The sequence below is a fragment of the Durio zibethinus genome, chromosome 3 (genome assembly GCF_047325235.1).
Source record: "Durio zibethinus cultivar Kanyao isolate XHJ-2024 chromosome 3, ASM4732523v1, whole genome shotgun sequence".
Lineage (NCBI taxonomy): Eukaryota > Viridiplantae > Streptophyta > Magnoliopsida > Malvales > Malvaceae > Durio > Durio zibethinus.
In genome coordinates this window covers 3,136,395-3,159,543 of record NC_143164.1, presented here as the reverse complement: position 1 = coordinate 3,159,543, position 23,149 = coordinate 3,136,395, and the positions used below count along the sequence as shown (strand labels likewise).

Genomic DNA, 23,149 nt, shown 5'->3' with positions numbered 1-23,149 from the left:
CAAACTGTGAAACGGGAAAAAAACTTGACAACAAAACATTCTCGTACCACTTCCGTGCTTCTAAAAAATTTCCTTGGTTCCAACAATGGTACGTGCTTTATCTGTTGAACTCGTTTCCTTCCCGAAGTCGACAATTTTTTCCTGACTGAAAATCTAAGAACTCTTTGATCTTTTCGTTGTGTTTTTTATCATGGCAGATCCGATTCATTTTGTTGCAAAACAGGCAAGGCAAGACTCGTCTAGCCAAATACTATGTTCCTCTCGAGGATTCCGAGAAGCACAAGGTCGAATACGAGGTATTACATTTTTCTTTCGTATTGAAAATGTTGACCTTTTCTTTTCCCTTTTCGTCCATGTTTGGAATTTGGGCGAATTTAAAAGCTAGGTTTCTTGTGTATGTTGATTGTACGGTTACAGGTTCATCGATTGGTGGTTAACAGAGATCCAAAATTTACTAATTTCGTTGAGGTTAGTGAAATTCTCAATTCTCATTTTCAATCTGTTTATAAAGTTTCCATCCCTTTGGTGATTTCCTTGTACTTTATTCGGTTATTTGCTTTATTTTTTCAATTAATCATGGCTTTAGAGAAGAACCCTAAAGCAGGGGGGCAAAGATCTAGATTTTAGGCATGCAATTGGTGAATGTTTGGTCGATTTTATGCATTTTTTTGCAGTTCCGTACGCACAAGGTCATCTACAGGCGGTATGCTGGATTGTTTTTCTCTTTATGTGTGGACATAACGGACAATGAGTTGGCATATTTGGAGTGCATCCATTTATTTGTGGAGATATTGGATCATTTTTTCAGCAACGTTTGTGAGCTTGACTTGGTTTTTAATTTTCACAAGGTATGTAACTTCTCTGATGTTCTCATTAACTTTTGCATGAACATTACTTCCTTCATTGAAAATTTCTACCGGATTAATATGAAGCTGCCACTTTCAATAACCTCAAAAGATTTCTTTTTTCTTTCATTTTGCTTTGTTTCCAATTGAATTTATGGAAGGCGTCTTTGGTCAAGTTTGTGATCTCAAGCTCAACTCTTGTTTAACTGCATTTTCAAATTACTTTCTGCAATCTTTAGCTTGTGTGTGTGAAAGTTAGTTATGCTTTCTTGTCTGCTTTTATTTGTTCATTTGTTGGAATAATCATGTGCTAACTTGATCATTGAGAAGTCACCATGTAAGCTTTACTGATTGTTGATACAAATTTGTTTATATGTTCCACCACCCATCAGTTTTAATGTGTGCATTGTGGTTGATTGTCATATTACTCTGCAATACACTTTACCATTTTCTTTTGAAATTCTTGAAGGTTTATCTGATACTTGATGAATTCATTCTTGCTGGAGAGCTTCAAGAGACAAGCAAAAAGGTTCGCGTTGTTCTTTACACCTTTAATTGCTGATGGTTGTATGGTTTATTTTATCAACATTGCAGCTTTTCTCATTCTTCCTCGTTCATCTCTTTACCTCACCTCCATTTGTTGGTCATCTACTTCTCTATCATCATCATTACCCTTAGGATGGTTAGTCAAAGCAGTGGTACTGTTACTGTATTTCTTCGTGCTTTGAAACTAGCGCTGAGGTTAGTTTTATTGCATTTTGCAGGCTATCATAGAGAGAATGGGGGAGTTGGAGAAGCTAGAGTAAAGATGATTCTGCGTGAAAGAGAGTTGGTGTAATTTGTGTCAAATTTTCTCAATCGTTGCTTCTTTTTGGTGTTATTATACTTTTTCACCTGTTTTGCACAGCCAATTCTTCCTTATTATTAGAAAACTGAAGTACATAGTGTCCCATTACTCTTCCCTTTCAGCTGTTTGTGCAATGTTTAATGGAGGCATGGAAAAGATATTGTGCGAAAAATGAGGAAGCTTCAATTGTTTTCCAATTTGATATTACACAATTAGCCTTTTTTTGTATCTTTCACTGTAAAGCGGGTGACAATGGAGCAATGGGCATCAAAATACCGTATTTAAGAGGGAACTCAACAGGAATCTTCTTGCTGCTATCTTATGAGACTGAATCTCAGAGTTACCAGCAAGCTCTCTCGTTAGTTTTCATGCCTTGGTTGATTAAATAAACCTCTCCCGGTTTGATCATGTCAAGGATGAGCACCAGATCTCACGTGGAGTTGAAAGAATAAAATAATGTTACCGTGCATCATTAAGTGGAAAGAACCTTCTACTTCAAATTCAGAGGCGCTTGTTGCAAAGTAACTGCACCGGCAATGGCCCACCGGCACGAAATCCACCACTGCTTTCTTCATAAACGGATGGAAGAGGGTGATCTGGCCTTTAACTCTTGCAGAGGGCAATGATGAAGGAACAGCAATTTTCGGCTGCTGATGTTGTGGGACTATATTTTACTTGGGCCCAACAGCATCAAGAGTTGAATGGGAAGGGATGGCTATTTGAGCACAGGGTGAGGGCATCAACGTAGAAGACTCAGGCTTCCCATTTAGCCAACTTGGGACTTGAGTCAAGACCGGATAAGTTCCACAGGGCCTGTACTGAGCTGCTAGGTGAGCTGCCCAAACTCGTTGCTGTTGCTGCTGTTGTTTTGCAACACCTGAATTATTTGTGTAAGGAGGGCCACGGATAGGGTTACTGAGATATTGAGGTAGCTGCAGTTGGACCTACAGTAAAGCACCAGGACATGATGTTGAAACAGTCATGACAAGAAATGATCAGACACGCAGAAAATGTATAAGGGGGCCTCAACTGGGTGCTTACTAAATAATCAAAATATGAACGGTCCCATTAACTGGTGCCTTAAAATGCAGCAATTTCAATTGATGTGCTCACTTTTTGGATGCAATTATTGGTATAGTGATCCCACAAATTATGATTGCAGTCATTAAGGGGCTGCAATGCAATTCACATTAAGGTTCTCAAACCAATCTCTTAAACCTATTTTTGCAGGATACGGGAAAAAACAAAAAAAAAAGAATAGAACCTGCTGTTCAGCCGTTGCTGTTGAAAGCTGGTCTGTATAAGCAGAGGAGGTATAACGATTAGGGGGTATTGAGAATGGCCCCAGTGACTGATCTTGTGGAAGTGAATGAAAGTAAGGAACTTGGTGTTGTGGCAATGATTCAATTGCATTTCCAATTTTAGTAGAGCTATTATTAGCTTCCATACTAACACTTCCAGCCGACAAAGACAAGAAATCAAAACTCTGCCAGGAAACAGTGAGTGATCAGGATAGTGAGAAAGAAACAACCACAAGCAATCCCAATAGTTGATCTTACCTGCCCATGTGAAGTGTGCATCCCAGATTCTGAAGCAACCTGTCGCTGTCCCTGATGGAGCATTTTTTGCTGTAGAATACCATTTCTAGCTTCATAAGAATTTCTATCAGTAGCAGAATTGCCAGAACCGCTACGAGGTATAGTGCCATTTATACCATTTCTCAAATTACTGCAATTGTTAGGATAAAAAAGAGCTGTTTGCTTTAACCCTATAAGCGGTTTCAACTGAAGAGGCTGTTGAAGATTGCTTTCTTTGCTGTCTTGCATCTGTAAATTACGAATGAGACAACCGATGTAAACATGAGCGGCACACCTGTTCATCGACTTCCTATCCCTGATGACTTTCGAAACCTACACATCTCATCATTCACCATACACGATTAGATGATTGAAATGGCACAAAACTATTACGAATGTAGAGATAACGGCCATCTGACATGTATACCTTTTCAGTTGAAGAACCACTTTCTAGTGACCATGTCCTGGGGCCACACATTGCGGCATCCAACCAAGCTGGAATTTTAGTAGCAGATGTTCTGATATATAGTAAAAAGTATGAGGGATGCGATGAAGATGGTCATGAAACAGACAGATATAAGGATAAAAGAGAATTACCGTGAAGAACCAGGGCTCTGAGCAATAAGGGGCAAAGTAGAAGACAAGCCTGGCCACAATGCAAGACCTACAGAACCAAAATTATGTCAGTGTAAGGATATGAGTATGTGAATAAAATTACAAATGAAGCTAAACATAGCAATGGAAGCTCTTAAGCAAGATGGTATTTACCATTTTTTCTGGGTTCCTTAATCATATGTTGCTGTGCCATTTGGCTTTCACCAGAAGTAACCTACAAATAACCCAATGCAACCATAAGAGTTTGAGCTTAATCAAAAAAAGAAATATTTGATTTTGACTTGGATGTAAAGCTTACCCCAAATGCCATATCTGGCTTTCCCTCAAAAAGATTAGTCCGCTGTTGCTTGGGCTGCTTCAATCTGCATAAGCAACAAAAAAAATTAGAAGGGGAGAAAAAAGAGCACACTAGAAAAGAAAAGGGAGCGTAAGTTAAAGAAATTTACTAACCCAGTTTCTAAGTTTTGTTCAGAGAGAACATGAAAGTTGTCAGGAAAGCAAGATGACTTCTCAGCATCAGTATCACTTTTAGCCAAGGAAGGGTTTGTAGTGTTTAGCCTCATTTGAGAAATTGAACTATCTGGTTCCATATGGGACTTTTTGCTCCCCGGCAAGTCAGGCTGATCTTGAATAGCAGGTTCATTCACTGAATTGAGTTTAGCAGCTTCATTGGATAACTCATCTATAGTGGATGAAGGAACAGTCTCAGCAGCTTGTAGATGGCAAACTGAGTTCGTATGTCCTTTTTTAACTGCAGGATTAACTAAGTTAATACAACAGATAACAACAAACTAGAACTCTTACAAATTGTTAGAAATAGATGAAAACCTTCAATTGCTGAGACAGGACTCTCCACTGTCTCTGGAGGGGCTGAAGATTTTACTTCTATTGATTCACCACTCAATTTATTCTTATCCATTGAGTCACCATCGGGGAACATTCCTGCCAAAGCATACAGGGTCGCCACAACCTCTTCCTCATCTTTTGTGATTGGCCCAGAGACAGTTGCCTTCGTGGACCTGTCTGACTCTCCTTGTTTCTACAAAAAAGCAGTTTCAACAACATAAATTACAAATGCTTAACTTAAAAAGAATGACAATTGAACTAGACACCCTGGAAATTAATGACCATTGACCAACCAAATTCAGTTTGTGTTTCTTTGCACCATCCTTTTTATGTAATTCGACTCCAACAAGCGTATGGTTCAGTTTCATTGAATCTGATAAAGGCGGGGAGATGGATTCGTGACCGCGCTTCTTCATGGCTGTCAATAAAATTCCAAATATCACAAAACATTAATCCCATCAAACCTTTCTCTTTTTTTCTCTTTACATAAAAAAACCTTCTAGTTTAACTGAAAAACCAAAACAAACACCCCCCCCCCCCCAAAAAAAAAAAAAATCATTTCCTTTTTCTTTTTTAGAATAATTATATACATTTAAAAAAGTCTCTCCACTCATTCACAAGTTACACACCTGACCGTAGCTTCCTTGGAACAGAGGCATGATCAACGGCATTGCATTCACCGAAAAACTGAAGAGAAAAATAAATAAGATTGAAGAAACATTTTCATTTTTGTTAAGAGTGTGAAGAAAAGAAGCAGGATTTACCTTTTTGGGAACCTTAAATCTCTTGGTGGTAGAATTAGTGACAAGAGAAGAAGAGTGTTGTGAATGTGAAGGACACTGATTTTCTCTATTATCAGAAGACAAATCACAGGAACAGCAACTTCCCATTTCAGTTTTAGAGTTTTGGTAGCTATTGGGACAGCGAATGGGACTTCCTCTATTACCATGAACGCTACTCAGCCTTCTTATTTTCTCTTTCTTCGTTTTCTCCAAACAAACGAAGTCCCCACCATCAAAACCTTAACAATCAATGGACAAACAAAGCCGTTGTACCTGTTACTAAACTCTTCGGAATGTGAAAGAAAACGACAAGGGGAGGAAAAGGTTGGGGGGGGGGGGTTTAGAGTAAATTTACCAAAGAACAGTTTGGGTCGAGATTGTTTTGGCTTGTTATTATGAATCTGTTGTCGTGAGAACCGACTCGTTCCACGCCTCACTTCTCGACTCTTGTCCATTTCTGTTGATACCATATTGTCATGATAACATTAGTAACATCTAGCTATCTCTTGGCTGCTCCTTCTAGGAAAACGGCCTTCACCGTTAAAACAAAAAACGACCCAATTCCAAATTCACTCTCAGAAAAGCTCAAATCAGATTCTCCAATTTCAGTGCTTCTTCAGTTACATGAATGAAAAAAATAATGTCAGAGAAAGCTTCGTTTTAAATGCATTCCTGTGTACAATTCGGTAACAAAGAGATACAAGAAAGAAGAAAACGAAGGTGAAGAAATGAATGAGTTTCTTTTCCAAGGTAAGCCGGGAAGAAAACCGAAAAAGTGGCGTTTGTGTTTTGTTTTTTCCAAGGAAAGAGAAAATAAATCAAAGAGAATCACGTTCTTCAAGATACAAAGCAGTAAGAGAGTAAGAAAGAAAAAGGCAAAAAAGAGAGTAAGTAATAGTAGAGATAAAAATGGCATTCAAAAGAAAAGTACAAATCCTTAGAAAAACTCTTTTAAACAAACTTGAATTACAGAGGAAAAACTCATTAATGCAAGGAATCTACTTTCTCAACGAAACCACCATTGTTTCCTTTGTTTTTTTTTAGATCAAAACTGAAACCACCATTGAAGGTTTAACCCAGCATTCAAAAACGAAGAAAAAAAAACAGGAGGAAATGAATGCGGCTAGCCCCAACCTTTGCCTTTTAAATGCATCATCGAAAAATACGGCTTGGCATACTCCAAAGTCCAATCTCACGTCATTCCCAGTTAATACTAGAGGAAAAAGGGAGACATGATGAATTTGGGGAGCACGCGCCAGTGATAGGGCGGGATGGTGAGTGACACGCGAGGGGCATGTGGAGGTAAAAAAGTGAATAAAAATAGATAGGCGAATTCTAAAGGAAAAAAAAAAAGGGCCAGTCACGAGGTATAGCCGGATAGGACAAGAAGTGACTGAGAGTCGGCGAGTTAATGGGAAAAAGACCGGGAGGAGGGTATTTGATTGCCGATTCGGACTCGATTGTCTCCTCCTCGGTGTAGCCACGTACCGACATGGTCATGCGTGGTGCGTGATTTATAATTTTTTATATAAATCTATTTTCAGGTTAATCAATTTGATTTTACCAAAACACCCCTAATTCTAAATGCTTTTAGACGGTTATAGCCTAAAGTTTTATTGTAATAATTTTGAAAAAAAAAAAAAGTAGCGTGTGTGAAGTAAGTGAGCATTGGCCCAATTTCATATGCAATTATGTGGGTCTTAATCGATAGATGGTGAGCTATGATCGCCCTACGCCGATGGACCAAATCATGAACCTTGGGTAAGATCGGTCCAATTCATGCTTCTCAATTCAAAATTTGTTGCTAGGCTGAAATTGATCATTATATTATAATTCAAAATCAATTTCCATTATTATACTTTAATGTTAGTAAAATGTCATTATATTATATTGAGTTGTGTTATTTTAATTTCAATTTCGTTAATTGTTAAACAAAATGTAACATAATCAAAATATTTGATGAGATGTTCTTTTAATACAAACAAATCAAGCTTCATTATTAATTGAGCTATTGATTAAAATAAGTTTAGTTTTAATTTTTTTAATATTTAAAATTATTAAAAATTAAATTTTATTTATTAAAATTAAAAATATAACTCTTTACAAAGATATCAAATTTAATAACAATAATTGAAAATATAATTGTACAAATTGAAAGTCCCAAACTCAAATGTCAAAGATAAAATACCAAATTTGAAAATCCGAACGAACCATCATATTATGTCCTGCTTGTGGCAATCGTTAAGTCTAGTCTAGCTTGATGCTTTACTAAAGATTGATTGAGCCCTCTCACCAACTCCAACAACAATGATATGTGCTCAGAAAAAATCGTACACATCAAATCCTGATGGCTTTGCCTCCATTTCAGACTTTTTACAAGTTTCTACGGTGATTTTAATAATTTAAAAATATGATATATATATATATATAATATAAAATTAAAATATAAAAATAAAATAACTGAAATTTTTTCATAATTATTATATATAAATTTACTAAAATAAAAATATATATTTTATATTTTATGTTAATATAAATTATAAAATATAATTTTTATATAAAATATAATATAAATATTTAAATTTTAATATTTTATATTATACAAATACATTAATTATTATATCTATCCTAAGATTAGAACTTAGTAAATAGTACTACGTACTAATCAAAGCTTTGTTATTGTTGGGACAATAATCCCTGGTAAACCTACATATATACTCTGATTCCTTAAACTCGATTAAATTCAATCTGAAAATAAACTCCATTCTAGGTCACAGTTTATTTTGTCGAGCTTTTAAGACAGATGGGTCAGCCCAAATTGGCCCAATTGGACTTTGTGATCAATGAAAGTTGGTAATCCAAAAGAGGAAAAAGAAATTATCTTTGGCGTTAATTTCAGTCATGGGATTTGAATTTACCTAACTTATTTCTATGCAACATTATTCACAAGTTGGTAAGGGAATTCAATTTGGAACCAAGTGAAAATTCCTTTAATTAAAATCAATTAAGCTGAATGAGTTTGCATCTATAACTAGATTTGGACTTTTTTTTTTATTTTCTAATAATGCTTATTTAATTTTCTAATTAATTAATTAGTTGCACGAGAAATAATTCCAAAGTCACTTGATTTTGAATACATAATCAACTGCATTAACTTTTGTTTTGATGAAAGAAAATTTTGATATCTCAAAGGATTATATTTGAATCATGATATTTTAGTTGGAAACAATGTTTTAGACTATTTATTTTCATGAAATTTTATTATCAAAATTTTCTAGCAATAAAATATATTTGATTTGAGATGTATTAATTAGTGAATTATTTGGACGAAAACCAATATTTGTGCAGGGAAAAGTAAGCCACAAACATAGGAATCTTCACTATAATTAAAAGCCGAAGCAAGTAGCTACAACCGTGCTTTTTACTTTTTTATTAATTATTGTATATAACATTGTCGTTATCTTATTCCAAATTTAACTTTGAGTACTTGAAAAGCAGATGAAGAGGAGGCATAAGGGTTATCTAAGGGCATTTGTGTTTGCCACCATGAGTGGTCATGTCACGGTAGCACGGACACACGTCGTAGTTACCGTAGGTGCCCGGAGGAACGCAGTTGCATCGAGCACAACATGTTCCACACGCCCTCTTGCAAAGGTTCGGCCTCGACGATAACTTGCATCTCACATCACAAGCTCCATCACAATCTAAACCATAAACATAAGCAACATTTACAAATTTATAAAGTTTAATCAAAATTGAATCAATCGGTTTTGTTATAAAATGAAGGACGTCATTACCTATTTTGTCATCAGTGAGAGAATTGTCTACCATATTCGTGATCATCTGTGAAACATGAAAATGAGCCAAAAATTTATATATGATTGGTATAAAAAGAACAAAAAAAATTCTTTAGAAATGGGACTTTACCATTGGATCAGACGACTCGGCCAAACGAAGTATAAAGAGAGAAATAAAAAGGGAAGCCATAAGAGTCCTGGAGATGGCCATTGCTTGGATTTCAGAACTACATGCAACTTGTAAAACCTAGGAGTTGTTGTGTACGATGAGTAGATCGACTGGGCATGGCCTTGGTATTTATAGGGAGAGAAAGGAAAGGAGTGGCGGTAATAAATAGGTGGGTTGGATTCTTACCGAAGTTATAGTTCGGTTAATTAAAAGGAAAGGTATCAGACTAATGGGTCAATGGGGGAGGTTGGTATGTCAATTGTCATGTGTACACTTGGTAGGATAATTATGGGATATGGCATTATTATCCTAATTTTAATGTTTTCAATTCGTGATTGTTGTTATTGTTCAAAAAATAAATGAACGAAATTGATCCATTGAGAATGATTTGTAAATATCAAGAACAAAAAAGGGTTGATTAACATGAATCTCTACACTCATATATGATTAACATCCAACTAGTTTTTCACCTTTAAATTTCTTTCAAAAAGTCCCACGACGCGTTCCCGCGTTGATGTCAAGTCATGTGAAGAGGAATTCTTATCAGAAAATTGCATCCTTTTCCATATAGCGTCTACAACCATGTGGAGTTATAAATGGAATTTGGTTATTGCTTGATGGATGTTGGTTCCAGGTCGTTCAAGATTCCCGTTGTTTTGGGGACGTCGTGTTTGCATAAAATGGTTCAATTCGACCTGCAAACTGCCATTATTGCATGTGGTACAAACCTTTCCAACGCCCCCTCTTCATCGAAGCCCTCTGAAATGCAGGAAAAAAATTCCTTCTACTTGGAGTAAGATTAGAGAAATCCGAATAGGAGGAAAGGAGACGGATGTTAGCATAGGGCTTTCCAGGTTCAACTTTGCTTTGCTTTCGCGGCTGCTTAAAGCAGCTGTGATATGATAGTATCTTGAAATTAACGTGGCAAAAGCATATAGCGAGTCTAGAAAGTGCTTTTTGGCTCAACACATTTGAAATATTTCCCACTCGTATTCATACTTTTGCTTGTGCTCCCCGAAAAATTTCCAGATTTCTCTCGACAATGGCCTCTTTCGAGTCTCGATCTCGTACTAATAACTCGCTTAGCGGCCAATCTACCCAGCCCAAGACTTCTTAGGAGACTGGCCCAATAATGGGGCATTTGGGCAACAAGCTCGTTCTATCCAAGGCTTGATCCCGGTTCCATTGATTAGAATGTAAAGAGACTTTGGGCTTCTGTCTGTTTGTCTATAAGAAAATTCAACGTCTGTCTCTTGTTTTTTTTTTTTTTTTTTAATGTAAAAGTGTTCATGTGTTTATGACAATGGAGAGGAAGGCGTCGCAGTCTTTCCATTGAAAGTAGCCACCAAAATGGCACATTAAACTTTTTCAAAACCATTTGTAAAAGTAACTCTGAATTCTAAATGGCTTAACCAATCAAGGGCGACCCAAAATTTTGACTTTGAAGAAATTGTAGCATTTCAAATTGGACCCACCAAGTCAATGGTTACGAAGAGTGTCAAACCCGACATAGATTTATAAATTTATCCCCTTTAAAAGAATATATAATTATCAATTAAGTCCTGTATTTTTACAACTCATCCTTCGAAACACCCTCCCAACCAAAACCCTTTAAAAATATTATACAAACAAACTTCTTTATTCATACTCAATACAATAAATATAATAATATCGCGCCCAAAAAAAAAGAAAGAAGAACAAGATTTTGCTTTACATAGGACATTCTTTTATTTATTCTTACACCATTATTAATTTATTTCACCAGACGACTACTCATTAATTATCATCAAGGGAGAGATTCGTTTCACGTTCAATGTCTCAAGGGCACTTGCGTCTGCCACCGTGGGTGGTCAAGCTAGCATAGCAGGGGCACATTTCTTGGTTACCGGCAGTTCCTGGAGGAACACAGTTGCAGCGTGCGCAACATGTCCCGCATGCCCTCTTGCATAGGCGTTGCCTAGATGATAATCGGCACCTGGATGCACAGGCTCCACTACAGTCTGAAAACCAAATAGAAATCTATATATCAAGAAGAGTCTTATCTACAAGTAGTACTCCACACATTTTTCTTCTCTATATGAGTGAGGAATGAGGATTGATTATATTTAATGTGTAAAAAGATTTACCAATTTTCTTTGGGGCACCGGTTTCATTGCTGCCACTTGTCACCTTTATTTCACAAGAACATGTAGCTTAAAGTTATAACTAGCAATAAAAGAATATGTTCACCGTGTAAACTATTCAAGAAAGGAGCGAAAACAAAGTGACGATTAAAAGTGGTCAAGCTTACCAGTTGATCAGCTTCAACCAGTTGGATAAGGAAAAGAGAGATGAGAAGTGAGGCAATCAAAGCCTTAGAAATGGCCATGTCTAAGAACCTAATTATTAGAAATAGAGCCTTGCTTTGGTTTCTAGTGTCTCTAGTGTTTTGTATGGAAATAAGAGAAGTTGCTCGTATTTATAGCAATAATGTTAGGGGGGGGGGGGGTAATTGAAAAGGGTTAGGTGTGCATGCTAACATCCGAAGCAATCTGATGGCGAGCAAGTACTTGGAAGAGCAGAGAAAAGAGAAATGTGCAGTGGTGACTTGTCAGGGAATATCTGGTGGAGGAAAAGCCCCTTTGGAGTGATCTGGGGTAAAGCAATTTTCCCATTGTTTATGAATTATAGCAGATGTTATTTTATTATTATCTAGTGGCTCTGCTAAGCAACTTGTTTTTGCTTTTCTAACTATCGTTTTCTGTGGGGTTAATGAATTGACCTGAAAACTTGAATTCTTCTAATAAACTAAATCTTGGCTCTAAAAATTTATTGTCTCGTAATAGAAGTATATATGAAAATTCATGACTTTCTTTCTATTAAAGTAGATTTAATTGAATATCTCTATACTTATTGACAAATTAACGTCGTTTTTTCCTGATTGGAAAGTTTGAATTCTTTCAAAATTTTCTTTAATTTGCTTTTAAGGTGCCATTGTTAATGATGGAGACGCGAGAGTGTGTCTTTTCGGCCATTATAGAAAATCAGAAACTCGTCAATTCTCATAACATCTAATTAATTAATTAGATTACCATGAAGTATAGATGCATGCATTTTTATCATCAATTATGCAAGTCGGTGAGGTTCAACATCCGTTGAACTATAGTTTGACATCATTTCTCTGAATTGGACAAGATTTTCGGTAAACCAAACTTTTTTGAAATCCCCTATATTAATATTGGCAAATTTCTTTTCTATTAACCTAATAATTATACAATTGTAATTGCTACCTACTATAAAGTAGCTTCAGAACAGTATCAGAGGACTAAACTTGGGAAGGGGGGGGGGGGATGACAGATGAAAATATTAGTGCTGCATTATTAGAGGCATGGGAATGTAAAGCAGACTTGTTTTAGAACTTAAATATAAGAATAATTCAACCACCTCGCCAGCTAATACTAGGCAGGTGGATTCAAAAATGGACTCCATGAAAACTACTATATTATTGGGTGGCTTTTCCCTTTCGTAGATAAAGAAGTTTCTCCTTTTGTTATGTTTTAAATTGAACTCCTCTCTTCAGCATAAGCAGTAATAAGTAATGAACATGGAGGGTGTCTAGTGAGAGTAGAGTTGAAAGAAAAAAAAAAATTTAATGCATATTTACCTTTAAATAATTCTAACCATGCAAATATGCAGTTGTCTCTAAAAATTATAAGGCTGGTTTAGCCTACTTGTGAGCCGATCACTTTCTTTAGGTAAAGTTTTAAGGATTCATCGGATTGTAATATTGGGAGAAATAAAAACCTCTGATGTTATCCTCAACTATCTTGGCATCAGTTCTTGGAATATGCTTTACCCTTATATCTGAAACGACAATCACTTTGTGTGTTATCTGGTGCAAAAGAACAGATTTTCCTTGTGATTTTAGGCGTAAGGGAAACCAATGGTTCCTCTAGCTTCAGCTTTCGTGTCTATATTTCATATTTTTCATTCAGCTGGCCCATATTATTCGGAGGTCTACGTTTTCTTTTCAGGTCACTGTGAAGGAAATTATAGAAATTAAGGAGTTCGATACTCTCGCATCAATACAACCAAAATGAAAGTGAAACTGAAAAAGAGTGACAACATCAACTAGCTTACAATTCTCTTGATGTGTACCACTCTTGCAATTATGGATTCCGATTAATTGCCTTAGTGTCAAGTCCAGTAGGAAAAAGATGAGAATTTTGTTACTTATGCAAATTTTAAAGCACCCACCTTAATCAACTTGACAGCTGTATTGGAGTCTCCTTCAACCAACAGCTGTACCCTCCTATGCATCTATTGCCAAAGTGGCAGATATTTATCAATCGTTTCAGCAACTTTCAACGGCTTGGAAGGGTTTGAATTCACTGAATTCTTGCACAAAAAGCAGGGCTTTTTCGGCCCTAAGAGTTGTGCTCGATGTTAATCATGCCTTGTTTTAGCAGCCTTATCTTTAAGCATTTAGCATTGTTTAACTACTACCAGCACCAAATAATTTCGATTCCCGTGGCCCATTCCCACTACCTAATTTGAAAAGCAATCTGGCAAAGTAAGTCTCGATGATACAAAACACAAAGTTGCAGATTGTTTTGATTGGTTAATCCATCAGCTTCAGAGGCTATAGCTAACCTGAGGCATAGCCCCTTGTGTACTTGTGAACATAGGAAAGTCAAACTCTTTTTGCAGTTTATATCCTGCCAGATCATCGTAAACGTAGTTGGATAAGGAAAACTATGTAGTAATTAATGAATCTACGGAAAGGGCTTAACCGAGGACCGGAGAAGGTAAAGCCTGGGGCCCTCGGGTTCAAAACACGCACGAGTGAAATCATTGACGTCTTTGTTGGACTGAAATTGGAATACTAAACTTGAGTATTCAGCTTGGAACGAAGCCTTGTGGGGGACTTGGGGACCAGACAAGGGTTCAACTGTTCAAGGAAAAAACACGGGACAGCTGGCTTCTCGTCGTTCTCGATCAATCATGAACATTTATGCGTCCCAGCTGGACAAGATATCATTAATCAATGACACGTTTTTATTCAAATTGGCATCCTGCTATTATCATTTTCTTATTTAACTATGCCAGCAAGAATATTATGATTTCCAGGGGGAAAGAACAAACATTGCCTTTCACGATGATAATAATGCTTTGGCCCCCTGTTATTTGTGTCTATCCTTTAGGACAGCACTGACAGGTCAAAGGAAAAAGAAAACCGAAGCAAGCTGTGTTGGAAATGTATCAACCAGCTAATTATTGGTTTGGGAGCTGTAATATGAATCTTATCGAAACCGTACTACAACTCAAACTTAAATTTTTTTTTTTTCATTCTTGGTTCGTAGCTTTATCAGTTTATTTTCTTTACTTGCGTAGCTTTTACTCAGAATCCAATGCAAGATTTTTTCCTTAGTTCTCATTGACATTGAACCTTAGTAGAGGCCTTTATAGGAGCAACGACAAAGCCCATCCTCCACATTCCTGCCTTTTAGCATATGTCTCAATAGAGTAAAGCTTTCTACCCCAATTCCCATCCGAAGATGCACCATTGATGTGGAGGGTGCTTCATTGAAATGCCCTTTCTGGAGTCTACATTAACAGCGCAGAGGTCTCTTCAATGCTCGACGTAAAGTTTCGTTTTAAGACGCAGTGGCTCAATAATTCTGTGGGCATCCTCGCCCACACGAATCATCAGATATTACAAACAAGCAAGGCTATCAAGATATTTAGCAATTAGCACATGGAATGAATGGACTTTATAAAATGTTATACCGAAAAGTTTATCTGAATCATTTGAAAGGCAAAAGGATATTAAACGAGTGCGATGATTTAAACTTATTCACATAATATCAAGCAACACAGATCATTTTATTGGTGACTTATTGCTGTTCAACAACTTATTCATCATCAAGACTAAATGCTGGAAGTAAGGTAGAGAAAACCAGCCAAAAGGCCCAACATGAGAACACTAGTGCTGATATTATATAGTTAATTTGGTGAAATAATTCTAATATGTATGCGAGTAAATGTAACTCATCCTCAAGTTTATGGATCCCCACCAATAATCACCTTAGTGGCTGCAGAAGAGAATAAAGAACACAAACTATCCTAATGACAAAACAAGGATCTTCAAGAGCCCCCAATGCCCCCAATTGCGGAGCTGCAAAGTTAACCTTTAAGTTCATACGACACCAGAGGGGAGTCGCACAACAAGTTGTCCACCAACGAGACTGTAAAAATGGGACGAAAAGAACCTTTTTAATAAATATCAAGAGATTTAACATCTAAGGCATGTTGCAAAACTTACGCACAGAACCCACCTCCTAACATAGTAGTAGCAAAAATCCGCCAAAATGGAAGTCTGGACAATCTCAGAAAGCAGGACCAGACAAGGCCATAATCCATAGCCCAAAGCAACCAATAAGTGTCCTTGGGAGTCGAATACCTAGGTAAATGAATACATACGTTTAGATGAAACATGCAAGCCAATCAATCTAGAATCATTGTTGAGCATTAGAATAAAACCAAACAGGAGGATATCTGTTAATTACATTCCAAATTTGACTTAAAACACATTGATATCTAGATATCAATCATAAATTAATCTTTGCATATATAAACCATGAAAGGTGCAAGTCCCTTCTACATGATACCGATGTCAATGAATCAATAAGAATTCTACACATGCAGTGTCATAGATAAGAGGTGAGTCAGCTGTCAAATCCTCTAAAAAGTGTCCTGGCAACAATTACTGTTAATACCTGTATAACCCAATGTGCACAACTCAGGAACCTTGCAACTCCCAGTGCAAATACATAATGTGCAGTAAATGGTTCAATGATCTGCAAAGGGACAAAAAGAAAGGCGATAAATTCAAAGGAGCATTGCTTCTATGTAAAACTGCTTCACATAAGCTCAGTATAAGTTAAGGGTAAACTATCCAATTAAGAGAACAGACAAGTGTCTATCACGTGCTGCCTTACCTCAATGTTCTGCATGACCCTTAGCTGAGGCAGGACTGAAATAGCTTCAAGATAAACACAGAAAGCCCAGCAAATCCTGTTGAATGAATGATGACTTGTTGTTGGATGAATAAACAACGACAAAACAGCACAAGGTATCACCTATATCAAGGAAAGAACCAAAACTGTTGTGACACTAACAGTTTAAGGTACATAATGGAAAAGCTAAAAAAAAACAAAGATGCCTGTATCAGTGCATCTGCTCAAATGCATATACAAATAAATTACAAGGAAAGACCATATACAAGTTATTGTTAAGTGTTAGGAAAATGTGTTATTGTTAAGTGTTAGGAAAATGTGGTGCAGTCTCATGTAAGTGGTTTTGGATCAAGTAAAGGTCATAGGCCTTGATCTTTTATTTTACACAGAGTCCTAACTACTTAATAAAAAAAGAGATGAGATTGTTTTAAGTGTGTGTCGAAAACCAAGCAGAGAAAGAAAAAAAAATCAAGAAAAGTAGAGAGAGAAAAAGGAGAAGAGAGAGTTGGTTGAACGGAAGTCGATCCGTGGTCCGATTGAGTTGGAACCTTGTCAGGAGGTTTATGATTCAGAGTTTTACATTCTAAACGATGAAAATCGGGTTTGAAGCTCTCTAAGAACAAATCCATGGTGTATTTGTTGAGTCACTTATTTGGTGAGATTTCTCTAATTATTTCTCTAGTTGTTGATTAATTATAGTTTTAGCTAGAAAAGAACTTTGTATAACTATTATTTGATAGTGAAGATTTTTCTGATGATCCGTAATTTTTTTTCTTCTACACTGGAAGGTTTTTCACGTAAATTTTGATATACTTTATTTTTTCTACGTATTTGATTATTGATTGTTATTTATTGCTTCTGTATTGTTGTGATTATTGTTTCAGGCGCAACATTAAAAACCGGCTTAACAATAGTCTTGAGAAACAGTAAACACCAAAGCAGAGAAAATTGCTAAAGCTCATTGACTCTACCCTTTCCTTTGATGATCGTATCTCTTCTCTTTAGCTCAGTTCTTTCACTTTTTAAATGAAACATTTTAGAAAAATATTTGACATTTTTGTGTGATACAATAAAAACAGAGAAAAAAAACTCATCAATCATTTGGCAGAGTCTAAATATTTTCTACGAGACATAGCTTATTGTAATTTGAGTTAGATTAAGAGAAAATATAAAGCTAAAATCTTCATGCCGTATTCCCTGAATTAGGGGGCAAGGCCTTAAATACAATTATGGTAAACATCAATGACTCAAGTAGGAAAAGGAAAGAAACTTTGCCATGATCAATGTATCTACAGCTTCCTAAATGGTAAACCAAGGGCATACCTAAATCTATATAAACTCAATAAGAAGCAAATCCCTCATAAACTAAAATCCAAACTTTGATATCTTCATAAATGAGACAATTATGCAGCAATGTTGACAGACTTATCACAACATTGACCACATGAAGATATAAATGACCATGGTGCGTTGTAAAAATGCACATTTGAAACAATGGAGCAATAATACAGAAATAAAATAGCATATTTTAATAATCATAGTCCATAATTTCAATATGAAGGCTTACTACGTAGTGGATTCCAAAGTTGTCTTTGTCCTCCATGTAACTTGACCTCAGTTTAAAACGAATCATATAAATAACCCAAAGGGTTGTCCCTAATGTTGTTGTATCAAGTAGAGTATGTATGTCATACTCCATGACAAAGCTGCCGTACAATCTTACAGCTAAAAATATAGCTGTTAGTTCCTGCTATTTAAGAGAAAGTCCTGCAAAGAGATATAACATAAGGGAAGCGAATAGTAAGACAAACTCAAAGCAAGTAATTGATGTTAAATGAACTATGAACAATTTAAACGTACTTCTCTTTAAGGAACCAAATACTTAAAATTCTCCATTAAAGTTACCCATCAATAGCTATCCAAGTTAGGAAACAAATATAGAAACAGGATTAAGGTCAAAAGATTCCATTTTTTACCATCACAATTCACAAAGTGCATTGATATTAATAATAATGGAGGCAGACACAGCTATATACAAATAATTGTGCATGATACCAACGTCGGTTGATTTGAGTGATAAAGGATTTGGTTTTCTTTAAGCAAGATTTCGATTTCGAATCTTATGAATGAAAAAAATAAATTTGAAAGAATTTATTTTTTTATGAAATTTGATTCGACTCAAATTTCAAATTAATCGAGACTCAAAATGATTACTGAACACCAACAGATCCCAAATAAAATAAATTGTGCATGACAAAATTATATATGCCAAAAGAAATGCAATCTTAAGAAACATTAATCAAAGAAACCCAATGATGGTCAAAAAAATCAAAGAAGCCCAATGGATCCACCTCAAGTATGACCTAAACCAGAGAACAAATTGGATAAAAGGTTAAAAAAAGAGAGATTTAAAACTTGAAAAGAAATGGTACCAGCACAAGTTTTCTCTTTGCTAAGCTTGTAGATTAGGATACAGGTGCCCAGAGCATGAACAGCCTCGGCAGCAATAAAGAGGTTGTCGTGATCTTCCACGACCATCCTCAGGAACAAAAGAGCCGCCATCCCAGGCGCAACCGCTAAAAAGGCCTTCATCTTTGGTGGTTGTCGCCGGACCCATGTAGCCACCGCGCGGATTGGACTCTTGGTTGCCTTCATTGTCTCTCCCCCGAACTTCTTGTTCCAGTCGTGTTGGTTTTTTTGAGGTAGTTTCAGTTAGAAACAGTGCGAAAAAATGAAAGCTTTTTTTAGGGGAAAGACAGAACAGGAAAGTCTTCCAAGTTAATTTCTGGGAGAAGAAAGGAAGAGGAACGCAAGAGAAGGAGCAAATCGTGAGGCAGCTTCTGACAATCTGACACGTTTTCCATTAGTCTAGTTACGATAGGCCGTGTGGTTGGTGATCTGTTTTTGGTAGTCGCGACAGGAGTTGCATTTATCAATACATTATTACAAGGACAAGATTAGCTCACTTCAGGTCAAGGAGGATTGCTTGTGCGGCGACCAGGGCTTATCTTGTCCGTTTGACTATTTGATCACAGGTGACGAATTAACGTAGAAATCCCAAATTCATGAACTTTTGGTAAGTTGAATAATGTCTGTTTAGTATGCATTTGATGTGCAAACATGACACATTGTGGATAACAAAATACAGGCATCAACGAGTCCAGGAAGTAGATCTTTTCATGAGGGGCTTCATCAGTTTGTCTTCCTCCAGGGATATCATACTCATATTAGATGGGTCTTCCAGCATCATTTTGGCTACCAAGTACCCAGCAATGGACCAAGTCTGGAACTTACGAGCCTGTTTCCCTATATATCGGCCAAGCCTTCCATCATGGTACTCAGGCCAAGATCCTCCATTGTGATAATTCCACCTAGTATTCTTTGGGTCACAACCCGTTACAATTCGCCGGTCATGGCTCTCCAGAGCTGGATAACATACTTTTAATGGCATTTCTCCGACCAATTCTTCCCACGTGGTTCAATAAGATCCATTATTGCTGCAGCTTGCTCTGGGGTTGCCAAAGATGACAAAATCGCCACACAATTGCCTAAACAAAACCAACGGAAATCCATTTTTGCAGGCCTGACCACCGCGAGTTGGCATGAAATCAAACACCCAGTCTGGTAGTGAATCAGGCATCACATTGAACTTGTTGACTGCAGTGTGAGAGTATTCCTCTGTTTTATAGCGGTATATGTCATTTAACTGATTTAAATCCAGCCAAAAGTAACTCCTCATGTGATAGCTTAAGGCATGGAGGCGTTTAACTATACGTTCCATGAATTCTTTGCCCTCTTGGTCTTGTTTTAATAAAAGCAAAGCACATCTTAGCGCCGAAAAGAATAGTGCTTGGAACTCAATAGGATAACCATATACACCCTGGATTAATACACGAGCAACAGAAATTAGATACTATATAATAGGAAATGAGTAAGTTTTTTTCTTTCTCAGATAAAGATGCAGGTAGGGTTTTGACTTTCAACTATGATATACAATAATCATTAGGAATTGGCAACATTCACTTCGCTCTATGACTTTGGCCTTTAAACATGGAAATTTTGTTTTTCAAAACCTATATTATCCCCATTCTTGCAGTCCTTTTCTTCGGCAGTGTGACTTTTCCATGTATTAATACATAATAACAGCTGGAAATAACTTGATCAAGGCATTCATCCCTGTTATATAAGCTAACAGGTTCAGCTAGAGTTCACAGCTGGCATGTTATGGCAGTTTGACCTTGAAGAGGAAGTCCTATCAAACTATGCCAATATGGTGATGCTTAAACGAATAAAATACAAACGATATAGACAAGCAAATGACTAGGTGATTGCAAAGGCAAAATCATGAATAAATTAACAAAAATGGATGGAAACTACTTGTAAGAAAAGAAACAAACCATTCTGCGGTCAATCATGCAGCATCCATCAGCACAGAGAAGAGTTGGGAACGAGTCAAAGCCTTCTGAAAGGCACAAACTCAGAATATGTCGCTTTCCCCTTTGGCAATCAGGCATTTCAGCCAAGGAAGAGTCTCTGGTATGCTTTGTATATGCACGAAGCAAAATAATCCACCAAAATCCAGAATCAACAGGAGCTACTCTTCCTATTGCACTCTCACCAAAGTCTACTATTAAAATTTCACTGTTCCTTTGCGGACTGTGGATCACTTTGAAACTTGCTGGCATTACTCCCTTTCCCAGCTTGAATTGGTCTATCCTTTTCTCCCATGACTGTAAGTGAGGAGTTTTCAATAGAAAATTCTTGACTATTTCTTCCTCCCGATTCATCAAAAACGCCAGGGCACTTGGAACAAAATCTCTAACAAAAACCTGCAAAAGAGAGCAATAGTAATAAACTATAAAATTCTGCTTAATTTCTTTCCTAAAACAATGTTTAATTAGAAAATGTAAAGCAGCTCAAAGCTATAGAATGGGGATTAACCTGATCATAATTAAGCTCTTCAACAAAATGGTCTAATGCAGCAATAGTACCAACTGGTTGTTTGCGGTAATAAACAATCGAGCGCCTCAAATTCTCCCATGCCTCGACTACCATGGCATGTGTCTCAAAGTAAGTATGTGATGTAGGCGTGTTAAATTCAGACCATCTACCATGTTGAGATAAACCTGCAAGGTGGTCTATTATTTTGAGGGAATGACGGGGTGAGGTAATTGACAATTCACTGGAAGGCCTTTCCTCAAAGTCAAAGGATCTATTCCTCTCTACAGTTATTGCTCTGGGCCTTTCCAACATCCTTTGCATATCAGAATCTTCAGTCTCAAATATGGGTCCCGCTGACTCCAGCCTTCTGACATTTCCATTTGGAGAGACATCGATGCCTACTGGACACATTCTTGATCTCAAATTTTAGAGAATTTGACCAACAACAGTACAAAATTCAGCAATCTGCATTAATTATCAGACAAACTTCGCATCAGAGCTAGTTGTCCTTTCTCCCTGATGTGAAATGCAAAATATTTGGCTTGGAAACAGAAGACAGAAATGCTTACCAGTTGAGATCAATGCATGAAACTTGCGGGGTGGCTATTTGAAAAAATACACCCCAGTGCAACGACCTTGAGATTGCAGAACGTAGAAGAGAATGTTAGACCTCGGAAGTACAGGAAATGAAAAGAACATGCCTTGCATGCTATAAACGTGATGGCAAGCATCATTAGCTTGCTACAGCACCACCTGCAATTGCCAGTTATGAACTCTTATTGACTGTTTAAATTGGTGTATCTCTGCTGACGGGTGCAGGGAGGTGACCGACAGGTTGGAGCAAGCAAACATCTTGGAAGATCCGTGGATGACACATGGCTTTTACGGTCTCTTTGAGTCAAATTTTGGTAGTTTGAGAAAGTTAGTTGATCGTAGGGCCGTTGCCTTCAAATTGATGGGAACCATGGCATTTGACGATCTTGTTGCTGCTGTTGGGGCTCTGATTATTTCATTATTTGGCATTTTTTTGTTGGTCAAGAAGTTCAAGAGGATGCACCCCTTCAAGCCATTAGAATTGTTGGCTTGGACAAATTTATGGGTCGATATATGGTTTTTGCAACTTCTAGTTGTGAATTCTCACATTCCACTTTTTTTTTTTTTAATTTCAAAACCATATATTGAAGCTTATTTGAATGCATAATTGTGATTGGTATAAGAGGAAAACAAATTTGTTGTAGCATTTTCACTTTCCATATAAATTCTCATATAAGATTTTTGTTATAAAAATTTATTAAATTTTTGTACGTTAAGCTCACCCCATAATGTTGATAGATAGGAGCTTTATCAATTGCCAAACGTGTTTGAAGACAATATTTTTCCTTAACAAGTTTGAGCATTTCCCAAATATTCAAAGAAATAAAAATTTAAAACATAAATATTTTTGTTACAAAAGATAATTTAGAGATAAAAGAAAAGATTATAAGTAAGATTTAAATTTTAAACATGTTGGATGTCATCTTAAGTAAATGTATGAATTAACTAAATTAAAATTTAATTTAAAAAACATAAATAATTTGAAATCAATAGAATATCAAATAATAAAAATTAGTTGCATGTTTAATTATTGGTGATGCTTATCAAGATTAAATATTTAGTGACTATTCATCATCTTCATTTAAATATATTTTCATCCTCATCTCAGCCTTGTAATATAATTTTTCCCCCATTTCAT

At 36.5% G+C, this 23,149-nt stretch overlaps 4 protein-coding genes and 2 pseudogenes across 6 annotated transcripts; 1 reads left to right on the top strand and 5 right to left on the bottom strand.

Annotated features, from left to right (window-relative positions):
• Positions 1–6: 6 nt before the first annotated feature.
• Positions 7–4,535, top strand: LOC111304403 (AP-2 complex subunit sigma). The gene is made up of 6 exons (XM_022900981.2): positions 7–88; positions 198–296; positions 418–468; positions 675–848; positions 1,315–1,374; positions 1,610–4,535. The coding sequence occupies exons 1-6, from the start codon at positions 86–88 to the stop codon at positions 1,649–1,651; spliced, it is 429 nt and encodes a 142-aa protein (XP_022756716.1). The 5' UTR covers positions 7–85; the 3' UTR covers positions 1,652–4,535.
• Positions 1,869–6,627, bottom strand: LOC111304220 (uncharacterized). 2 transcript variants are annotated; one of them, XM_089758066.1, is made up of 14 exons: positions 5,868–6,626; positions 5,495–5,751; positions 5,360–5,417; positions 5,024–5,148; positions 4,713–4,923; positions 4,335–4,635; positions 4,183–4,246; positions 4,038–4,098; positions 3,867–3,933; positions 3,697–3,787; positions 3,252–3,602; positions 2,957–3,178; positions 2,734–2,865; positions 2,301–2,636 (listed from the first exon to the last, which is right to left on the bottom strand). In XM_089758066.1, the coding sequence occupies exons 1-13, from the start codon at positions 5,980–5,982 to the stop codon at positions 2,773–2,775; spliced, it is 2,016 nt and encodes a 671-aa protein (XP_089614192.1). In that variant the 5' UTR covers positions 5,983–6,626; the 3' UTR covers positions 2,301–2,636; positions 2,734–2,772. The 2 variants fall into 2 exon arrangements, with proteins under 2 accessions (XP_089614191.1, XP_089614192.1); XM_089758065.1 differs by lacking the exon at positions 2,734–2,865 and having other exon boundaries at positions 1,869–2,636; positions 5,868–6,627.
• A 2,240-nt stretch (positions 6,628–8,867) lies between these two features.
• LOC111304031 (gibberellin-regulated protein 1-like) lies at positions 8,868–9,693 on the bottom strand. The gene is made up of 3 exons (XM_022900577.2): positions 9,440–9,693; positions 9,310–9,355; positions 8,868–9,216 (listed from the first exon to the last, which is right to left on the bottom strand). Exons 1-3 carry the CDS (start codon positions 9,518–9,520, stop codon positions 9,035–9,037), a joined length of 309 nt encoding a protein of 102 aa, XP_022756312.1. The 5' UTR covers positions 9,521–9,693; the 3' UTR covers positions 8,868–9,034.
• A 1,299-nt stretch (positions 9,694–10,992) lies between these two features.
• LOC111304125 (snakin-2-like) lies at positions 10,993–11,930 on the bottom strand. Its single transcript, XM_022900678.2, has 3 exons — positions 11,769–11,930; positions 11,605–11,647; positions 10,993–11,478 (listed from the first exon to the last, which is right to left on the bottom strand). The coding sequence occupies exons 1-3, from the start codon at positions 11,844–11,846 to the stop codon at positions 11,297–11,299; spliced, it is 303 nt and encodes a 100-aa protein (XP_022756413.1). The 5' UTR covers positions 11,847–11,930; the 3' UTR covers positions 10,993–11,296.
• A 3,588-nt stretch (positions 11,931–15,518) lies between these two features.
• LOC111305619 (uncharacterized) lies at positions 15,519–19,259 on the bottom strand (annotated as a pseudogene). Its single transcript, XR_016340769.1, has 6 exons — positions 18,909–19,259; positions 18,044–18,243; positions 16,459–16,599; positions 16,129–16,317; positions 15,796–15,920; positions 15,519–15,705 (listed from the first exon to the last, which is right to left on the bottom strand). The product of XR_016340769.1 is annotated as an uncharacterized LOC111305619 (transcript).
• Positions 19,260–19,483: 224 nt separating this feature from the next.
• Positions 19,484–21,885, bottom strand: LOC111303878 (putative alkaline/neutral invertase B; annotated as a pseudogene).
• Positions 21,886–23,149: the final 1,264 nt, after the last annotated feature.

Bases quoted from the DNA above. Each gene is read 5' to 3' on its own strand.
- LOC111304403 (XM_022900981.2), top strand. The intron at 849-1,314 runs GTATGTAACTTC...AAATTCTTGAAG, and splicing joins TGGTTTTTAATTTTCACAAG to GTTTATCTGATACTTGATGA. The intron at 1,375-1,609 runs GTTCGCGTTGTT...TGCATTTTGCAG, and splicing joins TTCAAGAGACAAGCAAAAAG to GCTATCATAGAGAGAATGGG.
- LOC111304220 (XM_089758065.1), bottom strand. From the start codon at position 5,982: ATGGTATCAACAGAAATGGACAAGAGTCGAGAAGTGAGGCGTGGAACG. The intron at 5,418-5,494 runs GTAAATCCTGCT...TTTTCTCTTCAG, and splicing joins GATTTAAGGTTCCCAAAAAG to TTTTTCGGTGAATGCAATGC. The intron at 4,636-4,712 runs GTTTTCATCTAT...TTAATCCTGCAG, and splicing joins TCCTGTCTCAGCAATTGAAG to TTAAAAAAGGACATACGAAC.
- LOC111304031 (XM_022900577.2), bottom strand. From the start codon at position 9,520: ATGGCCATCTCCAGGACTCTTATGGCTTCCCTTTTTATTTCTCTCTTT. The intron at 9,356-9,439 runs GTAAAGTCCCAT...CATGTTTCACAG, and splicing joins CCGAGTCGTCTGATCCAATG to ATGATCACGAATATGGTAGA. The intron at 9,217-9,309 runs GTAATGACGTCC...TTTATGGTTTAG, and splicing joins TCTCACTGATGACAAAATAG to ATTGTGATGGAGCTTGTGAT.
- LOC111304125 (XM_022900678.2), bottom strand. From the start codon at position 11,846: ATGGCCATTTCTAAGGCTTTGATTGCCTCACTTCTCATCTCTCTTTTC. The intron at 11,648-11,768 runs GTAAGCTTGACC...TGTGAAATAAAG, and splicing joins TGGTTGAAGCTGATCAACTG to GTGACAAGTGGCAGCAATGA. The intron at 11,479-11,604 runs GTAAATCTTTTT...TTTGGTTTTCAG, and splicing joins CGGTGCCCCAAAGAAAATTG to ACTGTAGTGGAGCCTGTGCA.